The 17,861-nt window shown below is 37.9% G+C and overlaps 1 protein-coding gene across 3 annotated transcripts in view; it reads right to left on the bottom strand.

Moving 5' to 3' along the window:
* The window catches only part of PLCB1 (phospholipase C beta 1), a 746,923-nt gene that overhangs the window by 710,897 nt on the left and 18,165 nt on the right, over positions 1–17,861 (bottom strand). For all 3 annotated transcript variants that reach the window (XR_014831904.1, XM_021077401.2, XM_021077400.2), the window contains exon 2: positions 13,606–13,683. Coding sequence is in view for 2 of the 3 variants with exons in the window: in XM_021077401.2 (XP_020933060.1) it covers positions 13,606–13,683 (78 nt within the window). In the remaining variant the exon portion in view is untranslated. The remainder of the gene's footprint in view (positions 1–13,605; positions 13,684–17,861) is intronic.

Genomic DNA, 17,861 nt, shown 5'->3' with positions numbered 1-17,861 from the left:
TTACAATCTAGTGTTAGTTTCAGGTGTAGAGCAAAGTAATTCTGTTACACACATATATACGTATATATTTTTTCAGATTCTTGTCCCTTCTAGGTTATTACAAAACATTGAGTATGTTTTATACAGTATGTGTTATACAGTATGTTCTTCCTGATTATTTGTTTTATATATGGTAGTGTGTATATGTTAATCTGTTTGTTTTGTTTTTAATCTTTCCTTCTTGTCATGAAATATGTAAGGGCTAAAACAGAGGAAAATTTCACGGGCACAAGTTCCACCTCCTCTGATCACTGAAGGTCTCAATATTCACATGTGGCACTGAAACCACCGGCTTCTTGCATAATGAAGCCACGTTATAGAAGCACATGTTCATCTAAAAATAGAACCCATTATGGATATCAGCACAGCCCTTAGTTTCTTAGCATAGCAACTAGTTCTGCCCCATAAAACTTATCATTGAGGCATTCACTTCAAACACAGGCACTGTTCACCGCACACAACACTAAAGAGAAATCCCATGCAAAATCATTCTCATTACAATCCATGTTCCTAGGGAAAACAGAAGTGAGAACCAAAAATTCTTATGGGAGAAACACGATTTTTTTTTTTTTTTTTTTGGCTACACCTGCGGCATATGGAAGTTCCTGGGCCAGGGATCAAATCTGAGCCAGAGCTGTGACCTACACCACAGCTGCAGCAACACCAGATCCTTAACCCACTGCATGAGGTGAGAATCAAATCCACACCAGCACAGGGACAATGCCAGAACCTTACTTAACCCACTGTGCCACGGCAGGAACTGTGAGAAACATGAATTTTACCACTCCAATTTATCATGTAGATGTGATTATATCACAAGTTTCCTGTCTGATCTGTATATGACTTGACTCTCTCTCATGTCCCTGCTGGGTTTATATGTCAATAAAGGAAGGATTCCTACAAATTAATTTTTAAAATGATATGATGTTATAATTTACCAAGATGATACCCGCTTTGGTATCCACAATACAAATTTAAGATAGCAAATAAAATAATTACAGAGAATCATTTTAAAAACCACATTAGCTTATTCAAACGTGCGGCTATTTAAATGTGGAATTCAAACAGTCACTTCGTTTCATAGAGGGTCAGAAAACACAAACAGAAAATGTAATAAACAGGACCTGAGTGCCGAACACGTTTCTGGTAAGAATAAAACAAAGAGCGAACACCTGGGACATTCAGGGAATGGAAAATTAAATGACTTTTAATCAACAGAACACAACGTAAATATCTATTTTGATTCAAAAATGGGTACTGAGAATCTTTCTAGAAAATGCTAGTACTTTTCTGCCTTCCTAAGTATAGCATAGGGAATGTTATTCAATCATAGTTAAATAATTCAGAGTCTTGTAGGGCCTCTGTGTGCTCAAGTTGAGTCTGACTTCTAATTGAAATGAGGCCACTGATAGGAAAGGGAGTGAAGTGAGTGCCACGCCTAAGGAAGTTCACGAAAGTGATTTGTGATGTCACCTTGCTTCCTGTAGGTGTTCACCTGGGCTGCACATGATTATCAAATGAGGAGCCTTCCAAAATCATCATCAGTATCTAATGCCCTGACTGCACCCCAAAGCAATTAAATCAGACACTCTGGAGTGGGGTATGGGCATCAGCATTTTTCAAGCTCCCTAGGTGACTTCAATGTTTCCATGTCCAGCCCAAGCTGAGAATCACTTCATGTCATTTGCCTTTTCCTTGCATGTGCAACATGCCTGCTGAGGTTTCTTTTCCAACAAATCTAAGGGAAATACATCTCACAGAGAAATCTAACTTTATAAATTAAACAGCTTCTTTCAAAAGCAAAAAGTTAAGAGCTAGGACACACAGCCAGATTGCCTGGGTTCTATTAATGAACTGCATGACGAGGGGTCATTACCCAACCTGCGTGTGCACATCAATGTCCTGACCTGGAAATGGGGATGAAACCAGCTCTGTGAGCCCTGGCCTCACAGGTTCATGGAAATGATTAGGTAAGAGAGAAAGAGGGTGTGTGCGTGTGTGCATGCACAGATGTGCACATGCACACGTATTAGAGCAGTGCCTGGCATGTAGAAAACACTATACATGTGGTTTCTATCACTGGTTATGATGATAACGGTGATAACAATAACAGTAATTAAAAGATATGTGCCAACTGAATTAGTGAATATGAAAAAAGCCTTAGTTATAATGTGAAACTAACTTCCCAATAAATCGGTTGTTTAAAATTTATGTTTTGTCTTTTTTTTTTTTTTGCTTTTTTTTTTTTTTTTTTTTTTGCTTTTTAGGGCCATACCTGTGGCATATGGAAGTTCCCTGGCTAGGGGTCTAATCAGAAATACAACTGCTGGCCACAGCCACAGCCGCAGCCACAGCAACACAGGATCTAAGTCACATCTGCAACCTACACCACAGCTCATGACAAAGAGGGATCCTTAACCCACTGAGAAAGGTGAGGGATCGAACCCACATCCTCAGAGATACTAGTTGGGCTTGTTACCACTGAGCCACAACGGGAACTTCCTATGTTTTTGCCTTTTAAAATAACTTAAATAAAATAAAGTTAAATGTGAAAAATGGAAAATAATCGTATTTTTATTTTAGTCTATTTTTATTGGGGTAAATGCTGAAGAATTCAACTGTCCAGCTCCATTTATTTTATCAGAAGGCAAAAGAGGGCTTGTCTTGATGATTTAATATAAAAATTGACAAGAACCTCATCAGTAGGATCAAACAATTTGGGATTGGCAAGAAAATGAACTACAGGTCAACCAAATATGCTCACTCTATCTACAACATCTATAATTCAAGCAAAGGCGCGTGACATTGTGTCAATACCACGTATCTGGGAATTCTACTCACAACAAGGGCAAATGGGTTTTCCACATAACAAGAAATACAATTATGAGCAATATACAAAATGTATTTCCTCTACACATTCCTTTAATCCAGTGTCTCAAACTAATTTTGTATCAAAAGGTACAAATATCTCATTATAATAACTTTATAGCATGGAAAGCATCCAACTTAATTTCTACTACAAGACTAGGAAGAGCTAAATATAAGCAGCTCATAAAGCTGAGGCATAATTTTGTAATTAATTATATTAGGAGTAATGGAGTTTGAATTAAAGCCAGGGTGTTATATGTTTCTAAACTCTGGTTATAATGTATTCAAATGAACACTGCTGTTATTGGCATGATGAAGGGCTGTGACAATGACATGGAAATCATACTAATGCACTTATACCCTAAAAATGACTCCAAAGAAAGTGCAATGATTCCATTTCATAATAATCAGCCTGATTTTAAAACACATTCCCTAAAGAAACATGAATCACAACCTTCTAAAAGCCTCCATCCTAATGTTTTCTTCAATTGCATCGACATAGGCTAAGCGATCACAACATCTGGTTATCCTACACCAGCTACAGTTCATCGAGGCAAAATCTTTGGGACTCATGGCAGTGAAGAGAAGGTAGGTACTGAGAATAAATCAAGCTTAATATCAAAGTGGATTTGATGAGAAGAGGCTTCTTCCTCAGTTATCCAACAAACCACTGACAACCTAAACTACACTCACAGACACTGAACGTTCCATCTCCAAGGATCTGATCAGCATGGAGGAGGGGGAGCTGCCTGGTGCCACTACAGCAGTGATCATCGCAAAGTAATGATCTCAGGCAAAATGACACAAACAACCACAGTAGAGTCCAATTCTTGTGAATAATAGCATTTTCTCCCATCCAAGACTTTTAAATCATCTTAAAGATTATTCCATAAGATGATTCAGATTCCCGAGAGTCAAAAACCTTTCACCCATGATGGAGTGTTTATTAGTGAATTATCCTCAGAGGAAAAGACTTTGAAACAATAAATCCCTTCTTTTGCTCTCCATGATTCTCTTCCTGAAACATTATGAAATACATAAATAAACATCTTGTTTGCCCAAAGAGACCTAAGCTTCAATGCTTTAGATCAAAAGAGCAGAGTCTAAACAGAAAACAAGTCACTTTCATCTTGAGGAAGAAAAAAAGATTTTTAAAATCTATGTAAATAGATGGTCACTTGGCTTTCAAAACAGCACATTTTAGTTAGGGACAAACTGCTTAGTCAGAGACTCATTGTTATATACCAATAATAGAAGCTACCACAATGGACACTGAAGGCATCATGCCAGGTGAAATAAAGCCATAGAGAGACAGAGAGAAATATGGCATGGTACCACGTAGATGTTAAACTTAAAAAAAAAAAAGGGAGGGAGATCAGACAGAACAGAAAGTAGAAAAGTGGTTGCCAGGGGCTCGGGTATGGGGAAACTAGGGAGTGTTTGGTAAATGGTTACAAACTTTCAAGTATAAAATGAATAAGGGTTGAAGATCCAATGTATAACATGGTGACGATAGCTGATAGCAATGTATTATGTACTGAAATTTGCTAAGAGGGTAGAACCTTAATGTTCTCACACATACGTGAAAATAAGAAAAACAAGTGAGGTAGGTGACAGACGCTCTAATTAACTAGAGGAAGAAGGGTCCTTTCACAATGTATACATATATTAAATCACCATGATGTACCTTTAATTATCTCACAATCTGGTCAATCAATTCTCAAGAAAACTGAAATTTAAAAATCTAATTTAAAAATTAAAATGTAAATGAAGACACCACGAAGACTGAGTTTACATAGTACTAGCGCCTAATGCTAAGGACTCCATGTATCACGTTTAACGGGAACTCGGAGAAAGTAATACCCCATCTTACAGATGAGGAAACTGAGACTTTGATGGTTGAAGAGATTCATCAGACATGACTCATGGAATATGAGGGAGAACTAGAACTCCAACCCATATATGTCCAACCTCCAGTTCCGGGCTTCCAAATGAAGACTCAGGAAAATCTCCCTTGAGTTCAGTGGGTTAAGGACCCGACAGAGTCTCCATGAGGAGGCCGTTCAATCCCTGGCTTCACTCAGTGGGTAAAAGATCCAGCATTGCCACAAGCTGTGGTGTAGGTAGCAGATGCAGGTCAGATCTGGTGTTGCCATAACTGTGATGTAGGCCAGCAACCGCAGCTCTGATTTGACCCCTAGCCTGGGAACTTCCATATGCTGTGGCCCTATAAAAGGAAGAAAGGAAGGAAGGAAACCTCCCTGGCTTAAAGCAAAGTACATAACAGGTCTCAGGGCCTCTTACTTAGTAATCCTTTTCATGCCCTTAATTATGAGGCATCAATATTAAATTGTAACCCATGAAGCATCCATGTTAAGTGGTTCCTAACCAAGGATTCTAGTAAAATGAGTTTATTTTAGAGGTCGATCCAGGACACGTGGGGAATCAAGACAGGAAAGGAAGGAAGCCCACAAAGGATGTTTCAAGTCAGTTACCACCGAGAGCAAATGGGCTTTTGGTCCCTGGAAGCAGGCTGGGAGAAAACTGAAAGCCTGGAACTTGAGGGAAACTTGGTATTCGCCCATCAAACTTTTTTTGGTCCAGTGGGTGTTAATTCCCAGGAACTTTCAGACAATGCGACACGGATGGCAAAGGAATGCAAATGCTGGCCACTGAGGTCCAACTCCCAGCCTCAGGAATAGTAAGGACCTGAGTTTAGATTGTGCGCTATGTGTGCTCTATTAATTTCTTTATGTGAAGGAAATTCAAGGAGGGTGAAGGAAAAGGCTTAGTCCACGGATGCTGCTGGTTTGTTGGCCATGACTGGTGCACTGCTCCAGGCCAAGCAAGGATCCCAGCCCTCCAAGAACAAAACTCACAGGCCCTTCACTGTTTTCCAGGGTAAAACAGTTAGTGTTTCAGGGTTTGGGGGAAGCTACCAAATAAAAGTGAATAGATTTGATCTTCTTCATTTAGAATCACATCACTACACTCAAACAACTACTGAGTGTCTTGCCCCATTTTCCACAGACAACAAAGTTCAAAATTGATATTTCTGGGGTATACTAGAGAAGTGTGTGTGTATGAAAGAGGAAGTGCCATTGCTAAACAACGATTAATGAAATCTGGGGTGCCTGGTGGTTCTTTATGAAAGCCAGACTTTTTTTTAACATAATATTGCTAGATTTTCTTGTAGAGGTTTATGATGCATCAGTTTAAATATTTTTGTACTCTGGACTTTTATACTGAAAAAGTCACTTTTTCTTACGCAAATATTTAATTTTTAAATTTTGCTTTTGAACTCCATATAGAAATTTAAGATAACCATATGCGGCAGTCAATATCTGTCATTAACAGAAACTTAATCATCACTCTACAAGGATCTCAAAGGGCTGCCTCATGCAAAATCACAGCACAGAACATGATGGCAGATGGTGCAGGTGGTGGTACCCTCCTCCTGTCCTGAGTCGCAAGAAATGACTGGATATGCAGGTGTAAATTTATGTCTATAAGCTAGGATCATGGATAAACAGAAAGGGCTGTACTTGTTGAAACAGAAAGCATGGAAGGCAGAAGAAAAAATGGAATAAAAATGAAGTTGGAAATGACATCCCAGAAACTCAAAGGCATTAAAACACAGGAGGAGGAGTTCCCTTCGTGGTTCAGCTGTTGACGAACCTGACGAGGATCCATGAGGATGAGGGTTCAATCCCTGACCTCGCTCAGTGGATTAAGGATCTGGTGTTCTGTGAGCGGTGGTGCAGGTTGCAGATGTGGCTCGGACCCTGAGTTGCTGTAGCTATGATGTAGACCAGCATCTGATTCGACCCCTACCCTGGGAACTTCTATATGCTACAGGTGTGGCCCTAAAAAGCAAAAACAAAACAAAATGACAACAAAAAAACAGGAGTAGATCTGGACCATTAAACCAGGTGGACGAGGTGTCAGCCCTAGGAGTGAAATGGGAGCATCACCTCAGGTCAACCTGCCACTGAGGCTCCCCCCGCCCCGCCACATCCTCAAGAAAGCTAAAGGAGGGAGGGTGCTGTCATAGCTGGCTCTAGGGAGCCACCATTTGAAGACTAATCATTGCAAGAAATTAGATTTAGAGCCCAACTTCACACTGGTCCTCAAAATAGATTACATGATTGCTCTGGTCTGAATGTTTATGTCCCCACTCCCACCCCTCCCCATGCCAAACCCACATATTAAACATCTAATGCTCAAGGATGGTATTAGGAGATGAGCCCATAGGAGGTGATTAGGTCCTGAGGGCAGAGTCCTCCTGCATGGGATTAGGGCCCTTATAACAGAGGCTGCAGAGAGATCCTTAGTCCCTCCTGCCTACAACCCGGAGGAGGCTTCTCACTGGACCATGCTGGCACCCTAGTCTTGGACTTCCAGCCTCCTAAACTGTGAGAAACGAATGTGTGTCATTCATAAACTACCCAGTCTATGGTGGTTTGTCAGAGCATCCCAAATGGATACATGAATTAAAAATCGAAACTAATAATAACACTGGCTATGAGGAGCCCAAGGAAGAAAAGACATAACTGAAGCAAAAAGAAAAAAAAAAAAAAAGGTTGAAATGTGAAGATATCAATGTTGAAAAATGTCAAGTCATCTTTTGCCAGGCATAAGTTAAAAGTTAAGAAATTCAAAGACAAGCCACAGACAGGAAGAAAGTACTTGCAACATCCCTAACAGCTAAAGGATTAACATTCAGAATATACAGACAACTCTCCACACAAGGCAAGGAACTGAAGTAGGTAATTCTTGTGAGGGAAAACAGAAATTGTCCATAAATGTATGAAAATTTACACAGCTCACTAGCAAATCAGGTAATACAAATTTGAGCAAAGACACAATGATTGCATCAGATTGACAAAAATTGTTTCTTAATAGCATTGGTGGGGTTTGAGGAAATAGTTCCTCTCACACAAGACTGGCAAAGTTATAAAATGACACAACCATTAACTAACATTTAGGATATATATAGCCTTCAATCAGCAACTGTACTTCTGAACATTTACCTCTGGGATGCCTGACCCATATACTCTGAGAGGGATACACAAGGCTGACTACTACTCTATAGAATAGTTTCTGTAGCTCCATACTAGAAAAAGACAAATACCAAGAGTCCGTCATAGAGAATTTTTTTGCTTTCTTTTCTTTTTATTTTTTTTTTTTTTTGCTCTTTAGTGTTGCACATGCAGCGCATGGACGTTACCAGGCTAGGGGTCGAATCAGAGCTCTAGCTGTCAGCCTACATCACAGCCACAGCAGCGTGGGATCCGAGCTGCATCTGTGACCTACACCACCGGTCACGGCAACACTGGATCCCAAACCCATTGAGAGAGGCCAGAGATCAAACTTGCATCCTCATGGACCCTAGTCAGATTCGTTTCTGCTGCACCACAATGGGAACTCCCATCAAAGAGAAATTTTATTGTTAAACAAAATGTGGTAATCTTTTCCATGACTTAATGCTAGAGTAATTTAAAAGATTAAGGTAAAACCAACTATACTTAAAATCAAATAAAATTTTTTCAAATAATAATAATAATAAAAGGCGACCCACTGTGGTACACCAGGATTGGCAGTGTCTCTGCAGCACCAGGACGCAGGTTCAGTCCCCAGCTCATTACAGTAGATTAAAGGATCCAGTTGCTACACAGATCTGATCCCTGGCCAGGGAACTCCATATGCAGCAAGGTGGCCAAAAAAGACATAAATTAAATAAATAAAAAATAATAACAAGGAGTTCCCGTCATGGCGCAGTGGTTAACGAATCCGACTAGGAACCATGAGGTTTCGGGTTCAATCCCTGCCCTTGCTCAGTGGGTTAACGATCCGGCGTTGCCGTGAGCTGTGGTGTAGGTCGCAGACACGGCTCGGATCCCGCGTTGCTGTGGCTCTGGTGTAGGCCGGTGGCTAAAGCTCCGATTGGACCCCTAGCCTGGGAACCTCCATATGCCATGGGAGCGGCCCAAGAAATGGCAAAAAGACAAAAAAAAAAAAATTAAAAAAAAATAATAATAAAAGAATAAGGTGGATACACATGTACTTAGATGAAATGTTCTATCAGACATACTATAAAGTAAAAAAGTAAGTGTGTGGAACAGTAAAAATAATATGCTGTTATTTAGGGTACAAATGGGTATAAACAAAACAAAATGAAATATTTCCATAGTTACTGTATTCATTAAAAAGACACCTGGAAAGACACTAGGAAGCTGTTACTAGAGGTAACTCTGGAGAGACACTAGAATTGGGGTCAATAGTGGAGGACATTAGCATGCTTTATTCTCTTACCAAAAGAACCTGTTTGTCTTATTATCCACAAAATCAAAAATAAATAATATCGGTAACACAGAAAAAGACAATGCACTAGGAATCCTTCACTTAAAAATTTTTCCTCCTCTTCCTTTTTAATTTAATGATGTGTTCCTCCTCCCCATCCCCAAGCTCTTATTTAGGGTTATGAGGAAAGGTTTGCTGAACTATATTGAACTTCTTGGATTGGAAAGAGTAGTGACTAGTTTTATTTTTACACCAACCTCTGCACAGATATAGGGCATCAAGTTGCAAGGCAAAGGTTTACTTTGTTTCATATTCCAGCAGGATATGTTTTGATGAGCCACTGACCTTTTTTTTTTTTTTTTTTTTTTTTTTCTTTTTTAGCTCTGACAGAGAGTCTTCCTGTAATAAACATGGTTTTCATGGCTAACACTTCCCATTTTGGTTTGTGGTCCTGATATGGCATAGCTCCAAAGAAAAGTCATAGCCTAATGCAGGCTGTTAAGGAACCCCTTCTCACTCACGATTACAAATAAACTGGTCCTCTTTACATAACACACTGACAGAGGAAAAACAACCATGCTTAAAATAGTCATATTCAGAAACTCATTTTTGCTAATTACAGTCAATAAGATTTACAGAGCCAAGAATAAAAGGGAAAGAATGACTAAAAGGAGCCCAGAGCTGGTACAAGGTAAGAACATTTATCCCTTAAGATAGTGTTCGTATTTATCTGTTCCCACCAACCCCAAACATTTCTTTCAAGGTTTCATCAAAGCACATTTCTGCTACCTAAAAATCACTTGCCAGCTCTGGTTTTTAATTCCTACATCTATCACCTGAGCTGTCTGTCTTCTTTGCCGCCTATCATTTCTATGGTGACAAATCGAAGGAGGGGAGACAGAAGGAAGCATGTCAATGTTCCTAGAGAGTGAAACCAGGGGCTTGAAATTGGTGGTTCAATGGTATCATGTGGCCTCGACAGGAGAGAGGACACGGATAAGACACTGTTAAATGTAAGATCCCCCTCCAGTGCTATAACAAGAAAGATCTTATAATGATATTCTTTGCCTAGTACATGTATAAATTCACATTCCTAATACTGTCCGAAGCCACTTCTTAAGCCACTCTGCTCGCCTCTGAGCAGGCTAGGCTTCAGGCTATCATGAATCAAAACACTTCAGCACAGGCTTCGGGGACGAAGGAGAAACACGAACAAAGAAAAAAGAAGAAGCTCCAGGGAGAAGAGAGGCCCATCACACAGATGGCAAAGCAAGCTTCCCAACTCATGCAGAAACCCCGAGGGAAAGGGGAAATCAGGGGATAAACTTTAAAAGTATATTTTTTCAGATGACTACTATATATAAAATAATCAACAAGGACCTACTGCATAGCACAGGAAAGTCTCCTTAGTGCTGTGTAACAACCTAAATGGGAAAAGAATCTGGAAAGGAATGGGTATATGTATATGTACAACTGATTTAATCTGCTATACACCTGAAACTAACACGATATATACCAACGAAATTTTTTCTAAGTCAGCTTATGCCAATAATTTTTTAAAGACGTACAAAATTATGGTAACAACCACCTGTTTTCTTTCCAAAATGTTTTATTTTTTTACTTTTTTGGGACAGGCTTTGGCCTTTAAAATGCTGTTTAATATGCCTCCACTTAGTACATATCTAGAAAAAAAGAACAAACTGACTTCATCAAAATGAGAGACTATTATAATATTATATGGGTGCGTAAGTTAAGTGTGCCGCTAAATCTTAGCTTGGGCTCCAAGCTAAGGTGTAATGTTAATTTAGTATTCATTTTATTCAATGCCCTCATTTTTCCTTAAAAGGAAAAGTAATAGATAATAATAAGGGAATATTATTTATTTCCTTTTGGGATTATGTTTTTTCCTCTTGAGAAAAAATAAGCAATTTAAGTCAATCAATCATAAGAATTATCTAAAGGAAAGAGCATACTGAAATAGTAAAATATACTATGTGAACTTTCTTGATAAAATGGAAGGCTTATTACTGTTTTTCCTGTAGAGAATAATTTATATCAACATGTGTTTATTTAGTGGCCACATATTTTACTCAAAATTTACTGTAACACGCTATTCTTTTTTGAAATTGACGTTACGTCTGAAAATACTAAAAAAAAGGTGTATTTTTTCCTCTGAGACATAATCTCTATAGTACATGTGATAAATTCACATTACTAACATTGTCAGAAAAAAACGGTAAGAAAGTGTCATTAAAGAAAGTGGAGCTCTAAGTAACACTGTGATTGTAACATTCGGCCCATCCCTTCAAATAACCTTATGCGAAAACATGAACTAAAAGCTCAGCGGGTCAGCCCAAATGTGTAGGCACCATCTCACATTCATTTACACTAATATACCACTTACAGGCCCCTGTCTCCTAGCAGTGGGAGACACTCACTTGTTCTGGCTCCAGGACTGGGCTTAAAGCCAGAAGAAAATGACAAGCTTGGAGTCACGCAAAGTTTGATTTATTTTCTTAAATCCTCTCATCTTTGAGATACTGATATGTGATCATTCACTTAAAAAATAAACCCCCAAACTCTGACATGTGACTGAGGGATGATTTTAAAAAGTGAAAAAACAAAATTACCATCTCTTGGCTAGAACTGTAAGATTAATACCCATAAAAGAAAAGTAATAAAGATTCAGAAGTATGGCTACCACATTATGTGTTTCAATTGGTCATAAACAGCACTGCAACCAAGAGAAAATGGTTCGTATAAAACAATCGAAAGACATTTTCAAACAACAGAGGTACATCAAAGAGCTTTTGGTCCTAAACTCTTTCTTAAGCAAAGAAATATTTATGATTGGTCTTAAAGGGGAGCTTAACTGAGTTGCTATGAATTATTTAAAAACCCCAAAATACCTTCTGTTGCTTTTAAAGAAGCTTGATTTACACGTTGAAAAATCAAACTGACAGTTTAGTCTCTTGTACAAATACCCAGCCTTTAAAAAGGCTTTAGGCATTATAAATATATCTTTCATGAATATAGCTTCAACAGTTCTAAAAATAACCGTTAGGAGGAAAAAAAAAAAAAAAAAAACCTCTTTCAAGCCATTGTTTTATACATAACAGCAGGAAACCAAAAAGAATGTCAAAGCTAAAGTGATTAACACACCCAGTAATAAACATGAACAGTAAGTATGAAATCTTACTCAGTGACGTTTTTTGACATTAGTTTGGGGGTCTATGGTTTATTTAGCTCCACATCTGTGGCCAGAGATGACTGTAGGGCACCCATATTCAGAAAATAACCCCAGGGACCCAGAGCTCAAATCTACCTTTTGGATGACATATGAACAGACCCACTTAGGCCTGGCTCCATGGGCCAGATGTTACTTTCCACATCCTAAGAGTTTCCCCAGGCTCCACCTTGACCCCAAACATGCCATTGCACAGAGCAATTTCCATACCACTACTCACTGGTGAAATCCAGACTGCCTTGAAAGGCAGAAAGCTAGGTTGACAAACACCAGTTACCTTGGATTCAGGGACCTAACTCTAGGATGTGAAAAGACAAAGAGCGCATCACAATTTCGTATTTTATTGGTCTCAGTATGGATTTAGCCCTCTCAAAAAAGCCTCTCCCCTCTTTCCAAGTATCAGAACTTACAGGACCAAAATATTCTGTGGTCTGTGGCCTTGCAAGTTGAAGTGCAGAACCATAGCATTGTCTATTGAAATAATAACCACTTTCTATGAATAGTCTTGTCTAACTGCCCACTAAACTCCAGATAAATCTCATGATCTGCAGACATTCTACTTTTTAATAATTCAATGGGGAATCATCTCAATTGGTTTCATAATAAATGAGATTCTAAATCCATAACATGGTGGGCAAAAAGCTAAAATGGGAAGAAACTCCCAAAAGTTGAAGAAACAAGCTCAAGGCGTCTTATACTTGATTTTCTAATGTGAACAAGTTATCAAGGCCACATTCCTGCTAAGGTGGGAGAAACCTTAATAAGCAGCAAAGGGGAGAAGGAAGAGGAAACAAAAAGCCACAGTTACAGTCACCAGTCTCAAAAGTGACTTTCTCACCATTTTTCTTCATTCTTTAGGGGGTAGTGTTGGAGGGGGGGGGCTTACATCAGTTATACTGGCTAAGTTCCCTCTAAAACAAAGGTAATTCACAGCTCCATGTTCTTGTCCTGAAAATTCTAGAATTTAGCACATCTACTATTTCAAACTATAGTCTTTGGAAAATCCCAAGACTTTTCCACCTTAGATATTCTTTTTAAGTAGAATCTTTAAATATACTGCAAAAAGTCATCCATGAAATGGATAGAAAGATAAACCCTTTGCAAATCAGCAACTAACTGGAAAAAATAAGACATGGTTTACTTCTTACCTTGTTTTGATCTGTCCAGTAAAAGAAAAATCCCTGAGGGTCAGTCCTCAAAATAATTGGAGTGACAATAGTGGAGTCCTAGAAATATAAGAAAATATATGTATATCAATATATGCTATTGTAGAAAGTCCTACCTGGTTGTTACTTAAAAAGTAATAAATGTTAAAGAGTTTCTCCAAGATCATCAATATATTAATAAAAATTTCAAAAATAATAAATATAGTATCTTTAGCATCATAGGATTAGTAATTACATAACTGAAGTACTTTACTAACAATTAGAATACTGGGACATCACGTATAAAGGAAGAGGCCAATATGCACGTACAGATTGATTAAGGCAAATTTTTAAAGGCACTGTCATGCTTTCTATTAAAAAATCTATATTTAGTTTTCCAAATAATTTTAACACTAAACAACATTACATATTTTATATGATTAAAATTAATTAAAATCCATGCTTAAGGGTATTATTTTAAATTACATTTGCTCTATAAAATCATTTTAATTGTACTAAAGAGAGTAAATGCATTATTTAGGCATTGCTGTTTCCAAGGTAACAGTAAATAAGGTCATCTTCTAAATATTCAGAGAGAGATACGTAAAATTGTTCCAAATTTAAATTTCCTGCAATAAAACCACATAGACAAATTGTCTTCTGAGTTTAAAACGTGCATATTATAAAGCAAAAACTGCCTGCACTGCAATTACAATATTAAACATTTCTAAAATATGTGTTCCTTTCTTTTGGCAATTTTCAGAAAGGCATACCATCTGCACAAGAAAACACATGTCACTGGATATGGATTTTTCATACTGAAATACTTGGGCCTTTGCAGGAATTGCACTTTCTAAAGAGACATAAATAACCAGTTTATTTCATTTTTTCATATACATTATAACTATGGTATATCATACCTCTATCTAATCTAAAAAGACTTGTAATAAATTTGGAACTTGCAGGGATAATTTTGGGATTTGGGATTGTCTTCCTGATGGGCAGAGCAGATTTATGGCTTTTGTGCAATAGCAAGGTTTATTGTAAGTACCAGGTTCTAGAGACCAACCCCTTGGGCTCAAACCTCTGCCTGTCTCCTCCTGGTGCCTCATTTTACACAACCACCAACTGAAAAAAAAAGATAATAATAATCCCTCAGAGTTTTTTGGTGAAAATTAAATAGGATAATTTGGGTAAGCGTCAATTCTTGAATATAAAAATATTTATTATTATAATGGATTATGTTTAAAAGCTGATTCATTAAAATATTAAATGATGGGGGAAGGAGTAGGATGAACTGGGAGTTTGGGGTTAAGAAATGCAAACTATGACATAGAATGGATAGACAAGAGGTACTACTGTATAGGAACAGAGACCTATATCCAATCTCCTGGGAGAGACCAGGATGGAAAAATAATAGTTAAAAAAAGAATGTATATATATGTATGACTAAGTCACTTTGCTGCACAGCAGGAATTGGCACAACACTGTAAATCAGCTATACTTTAATAAAAATCTTTTAAAAAGAAAAATATTAAATGAAAGTTTATCACAGGATGCAAACACTTGCCTTTGGAATGGCTAAGCAATGAGATCCTGCTGTATAGCACAGGGAACTATGTCTAGTCACTTATGATGGAGCATGAGAGAGGATCATGTGAGAAAAAGAATGTATGTGTGTGTGTGTGTGTGTGTGTGACTGGGTCACTTTGCTGTACAGTAGAAAATCGACCAAACACTGTAAACCAGCTATAATAGAAAAAATAAAAATCATTTTTTAAAAAAGAAAGTTTATCATGGAATTCTTTTTTATTGTGGTAAATATATATGGGGACAAAACATCATTTTTAAGTGTAAAGTTCAGAGGCATTCAGAACTTGCACTTTGCTGTGTAACCATGACCACTATCCACTCCCAGAACTTTTTCATCTTCCCTACCTGAAACCCCACACTCATTAAACACTAACTCACCCTTCTCTCCTCCCCCAGGCCCTGACAATCACCATTCTATTTTCTGTATCTATGAGTCTGACTACTCTTTGATACTTCATATAAGTAGAATCATACAATATTGTGTGTGTGTGTGTGTGTGTGTGTGTCTGTGAGTGTGTATCATACAATGATACAAAAAATGTTCTTTTGTGTCTGGTTGATTTCACTCAGCATAATGTGCTCAAGGTTCATCTGTGTGGTACTATGTGTCAAAATCCCCTTCCTTTTTAAGACTGAATAATATCCAATCATATGGATATACCACTTTGTCTATCCAGTCATTCACTGATGGACATTTGGGTCGTTTCCACTTTCCAGCTATTGTGGCTAATGCTCTCATGAACCTGGGTCTACAGATACCTATTTAGTCCCTGCTTTCAATTCTTTTCCATATAAACCCAGAAGTGGAAGAACCAGATCACAAGAGAGTACTATATTTAATTTTTTGAGGAATTTTGCCATTCTGTTTTATCCTGATATTCTTAACTTTCATTCTTTTTTTTTTTTTTAAGGGCCACACATGCAGCATACGGAAGTTCCTAGTGTAGGGGGTCAAATCAGAACTGCAGCTGCCAGCCTACACCACAGCCACAGCAATGAGGGATCCGAGCCATGTCTATGACCTACACCATGGCTCAAGGCAATGCCAACGCTAAATCCTGAACCCAATGCACAAGGCCAGGGATAGAACCCGCATCCTTATGGATACTAGTTGGGTTCATTACCCCCACAACAGGTACTCCCCTTCAGAAACATTCTTAAAATGCAATTTGAAAATATTTTTGTTACAGGGATTGTGCTGTTGCATAGAACTTCAGTTGGAATTTTACAGTTACAAAATCAACTTTTAAAAGGCAAAAAAAGACGTTTGGAAACAAATTTGATATTATAATGGAAGAATAATTTTTAAAATATTTTAGGCTTCTCCTAAGAGATTACAAGCTTAAAAGTTCAGAGCAATATTTCCAATAAGTCATAGCAATATTTTCTGTTCTGTTTCATCACCTCCTCCTCTAAAGCCAGGAGAAATAAAAGTTTCCATTAGACTTTGCAGAATATGCATCCCCACTTCCAAGGCAAATTTGGTTACTTATAGATGTAACTTATCATTCTCAGGTCAGTTCCTTTTCTCATCAGAGTGTCTGGCAAGAGTGCACGAGGAGATTCTAATGGAAATTTTGGTAACAATTCATTGCAAGGATCCCAGACAATCAAATATTTAAAGTTAGCAGAGTATAACTGCTCAAATTTATATTTTGGAATACTGTGGCTGCCTTACTGTTTCAGATTCTGCTATTTCTGACTTATTCCTTCTCCTCCTTCAAAATTAAAGCTCCTTTGTTCAATATTTTCTTAATCCCACTCTTCTAGCCACTGTTCCTCTGCTAAATGATCATTTATCTCAGTTCCCTGCCTATTCCTCCATAATCACTTCTAACATTCCAAGATCAGCTGGAACTTGGCATTCTTGCCATGCAAGGCAGGGTTTGACCCAGAAATACATGAATATCCATTTTCAATTCCACCTGCTTTTTTCCCACCTCCCACATAGCCACATTGTCTATATTCACCCTATACTGATGCAGCCACTCAACCCAGATCCCATGTATTCTTAATTGTCAGAACATATGCTCTAGTTTGCAGTTTGAAATGTATGGTCATTCTTCATTTCCAAGGCAAGTGCAGATGGATTGTAACTCTTGCAGCATTTTACTGAAAAATAATGGAGATAACACTCAGATTTTTTTTTTCATTCTTTCTCTTTCCATCAATATCTTTAAGATGGGTATTCCATAAGATGGTGGTTTTCAAACCTTGGGGTGCATTATATTTACAGGGAAGACTTTTTTAAACAGACGACTAAGCCTTTTCTCTAGAGTTTCTCATTTAGGAGATGCAATGGAGTCTGAGAACCTGCATTTCTAAGTTTTCAGTGATGCCTCTGCTGCTGGTCCAGGAACTAGACTGAGATTCACTGACACAAGCCTATAATGGATGAATACAGTGATATAAATGCCCAGTAGTAGTACAAAAGAACTTATTTATAAGACAGAAACAAACTCACAGATTTCAAAATCAATCTTATGATTACCTTAGAGGAAACCATTAGAGGGAGGAGTGAGAAATTAGGAGGATGGGGAAACATACACACACTACTGTATAAAATAGATAATTAATAAGAACCTACTGTATAGCACAGGGAAATCTACTCAATAGTTTGTAATAACCTATAAGGAAAAAAGAATGGATTTATTTATATGTGTAAC

Source organism: Sus scrofa, chromosome 17 (genome assembly GCF_054392235.1).
Source record: "Sus scrofa isolate SSC_HxYL_T2T_F1_AM1 chromosome 17, Sscrofa_HxYL_maternal_Yorkshire_Landrace_v2.0, whole genome shotgun sequence".
Lineage (NCBI taxonomy): Eukaryota > Metazoa > Chordata > Mammalia > Artiodactyla > Suidae > Sus > Sus scrofa.
The sequence above is the reverse complement of the archived record's forward strand: the minus strand, read 5'-3'. Positions and strand labels throughout refer to the sequence as shown.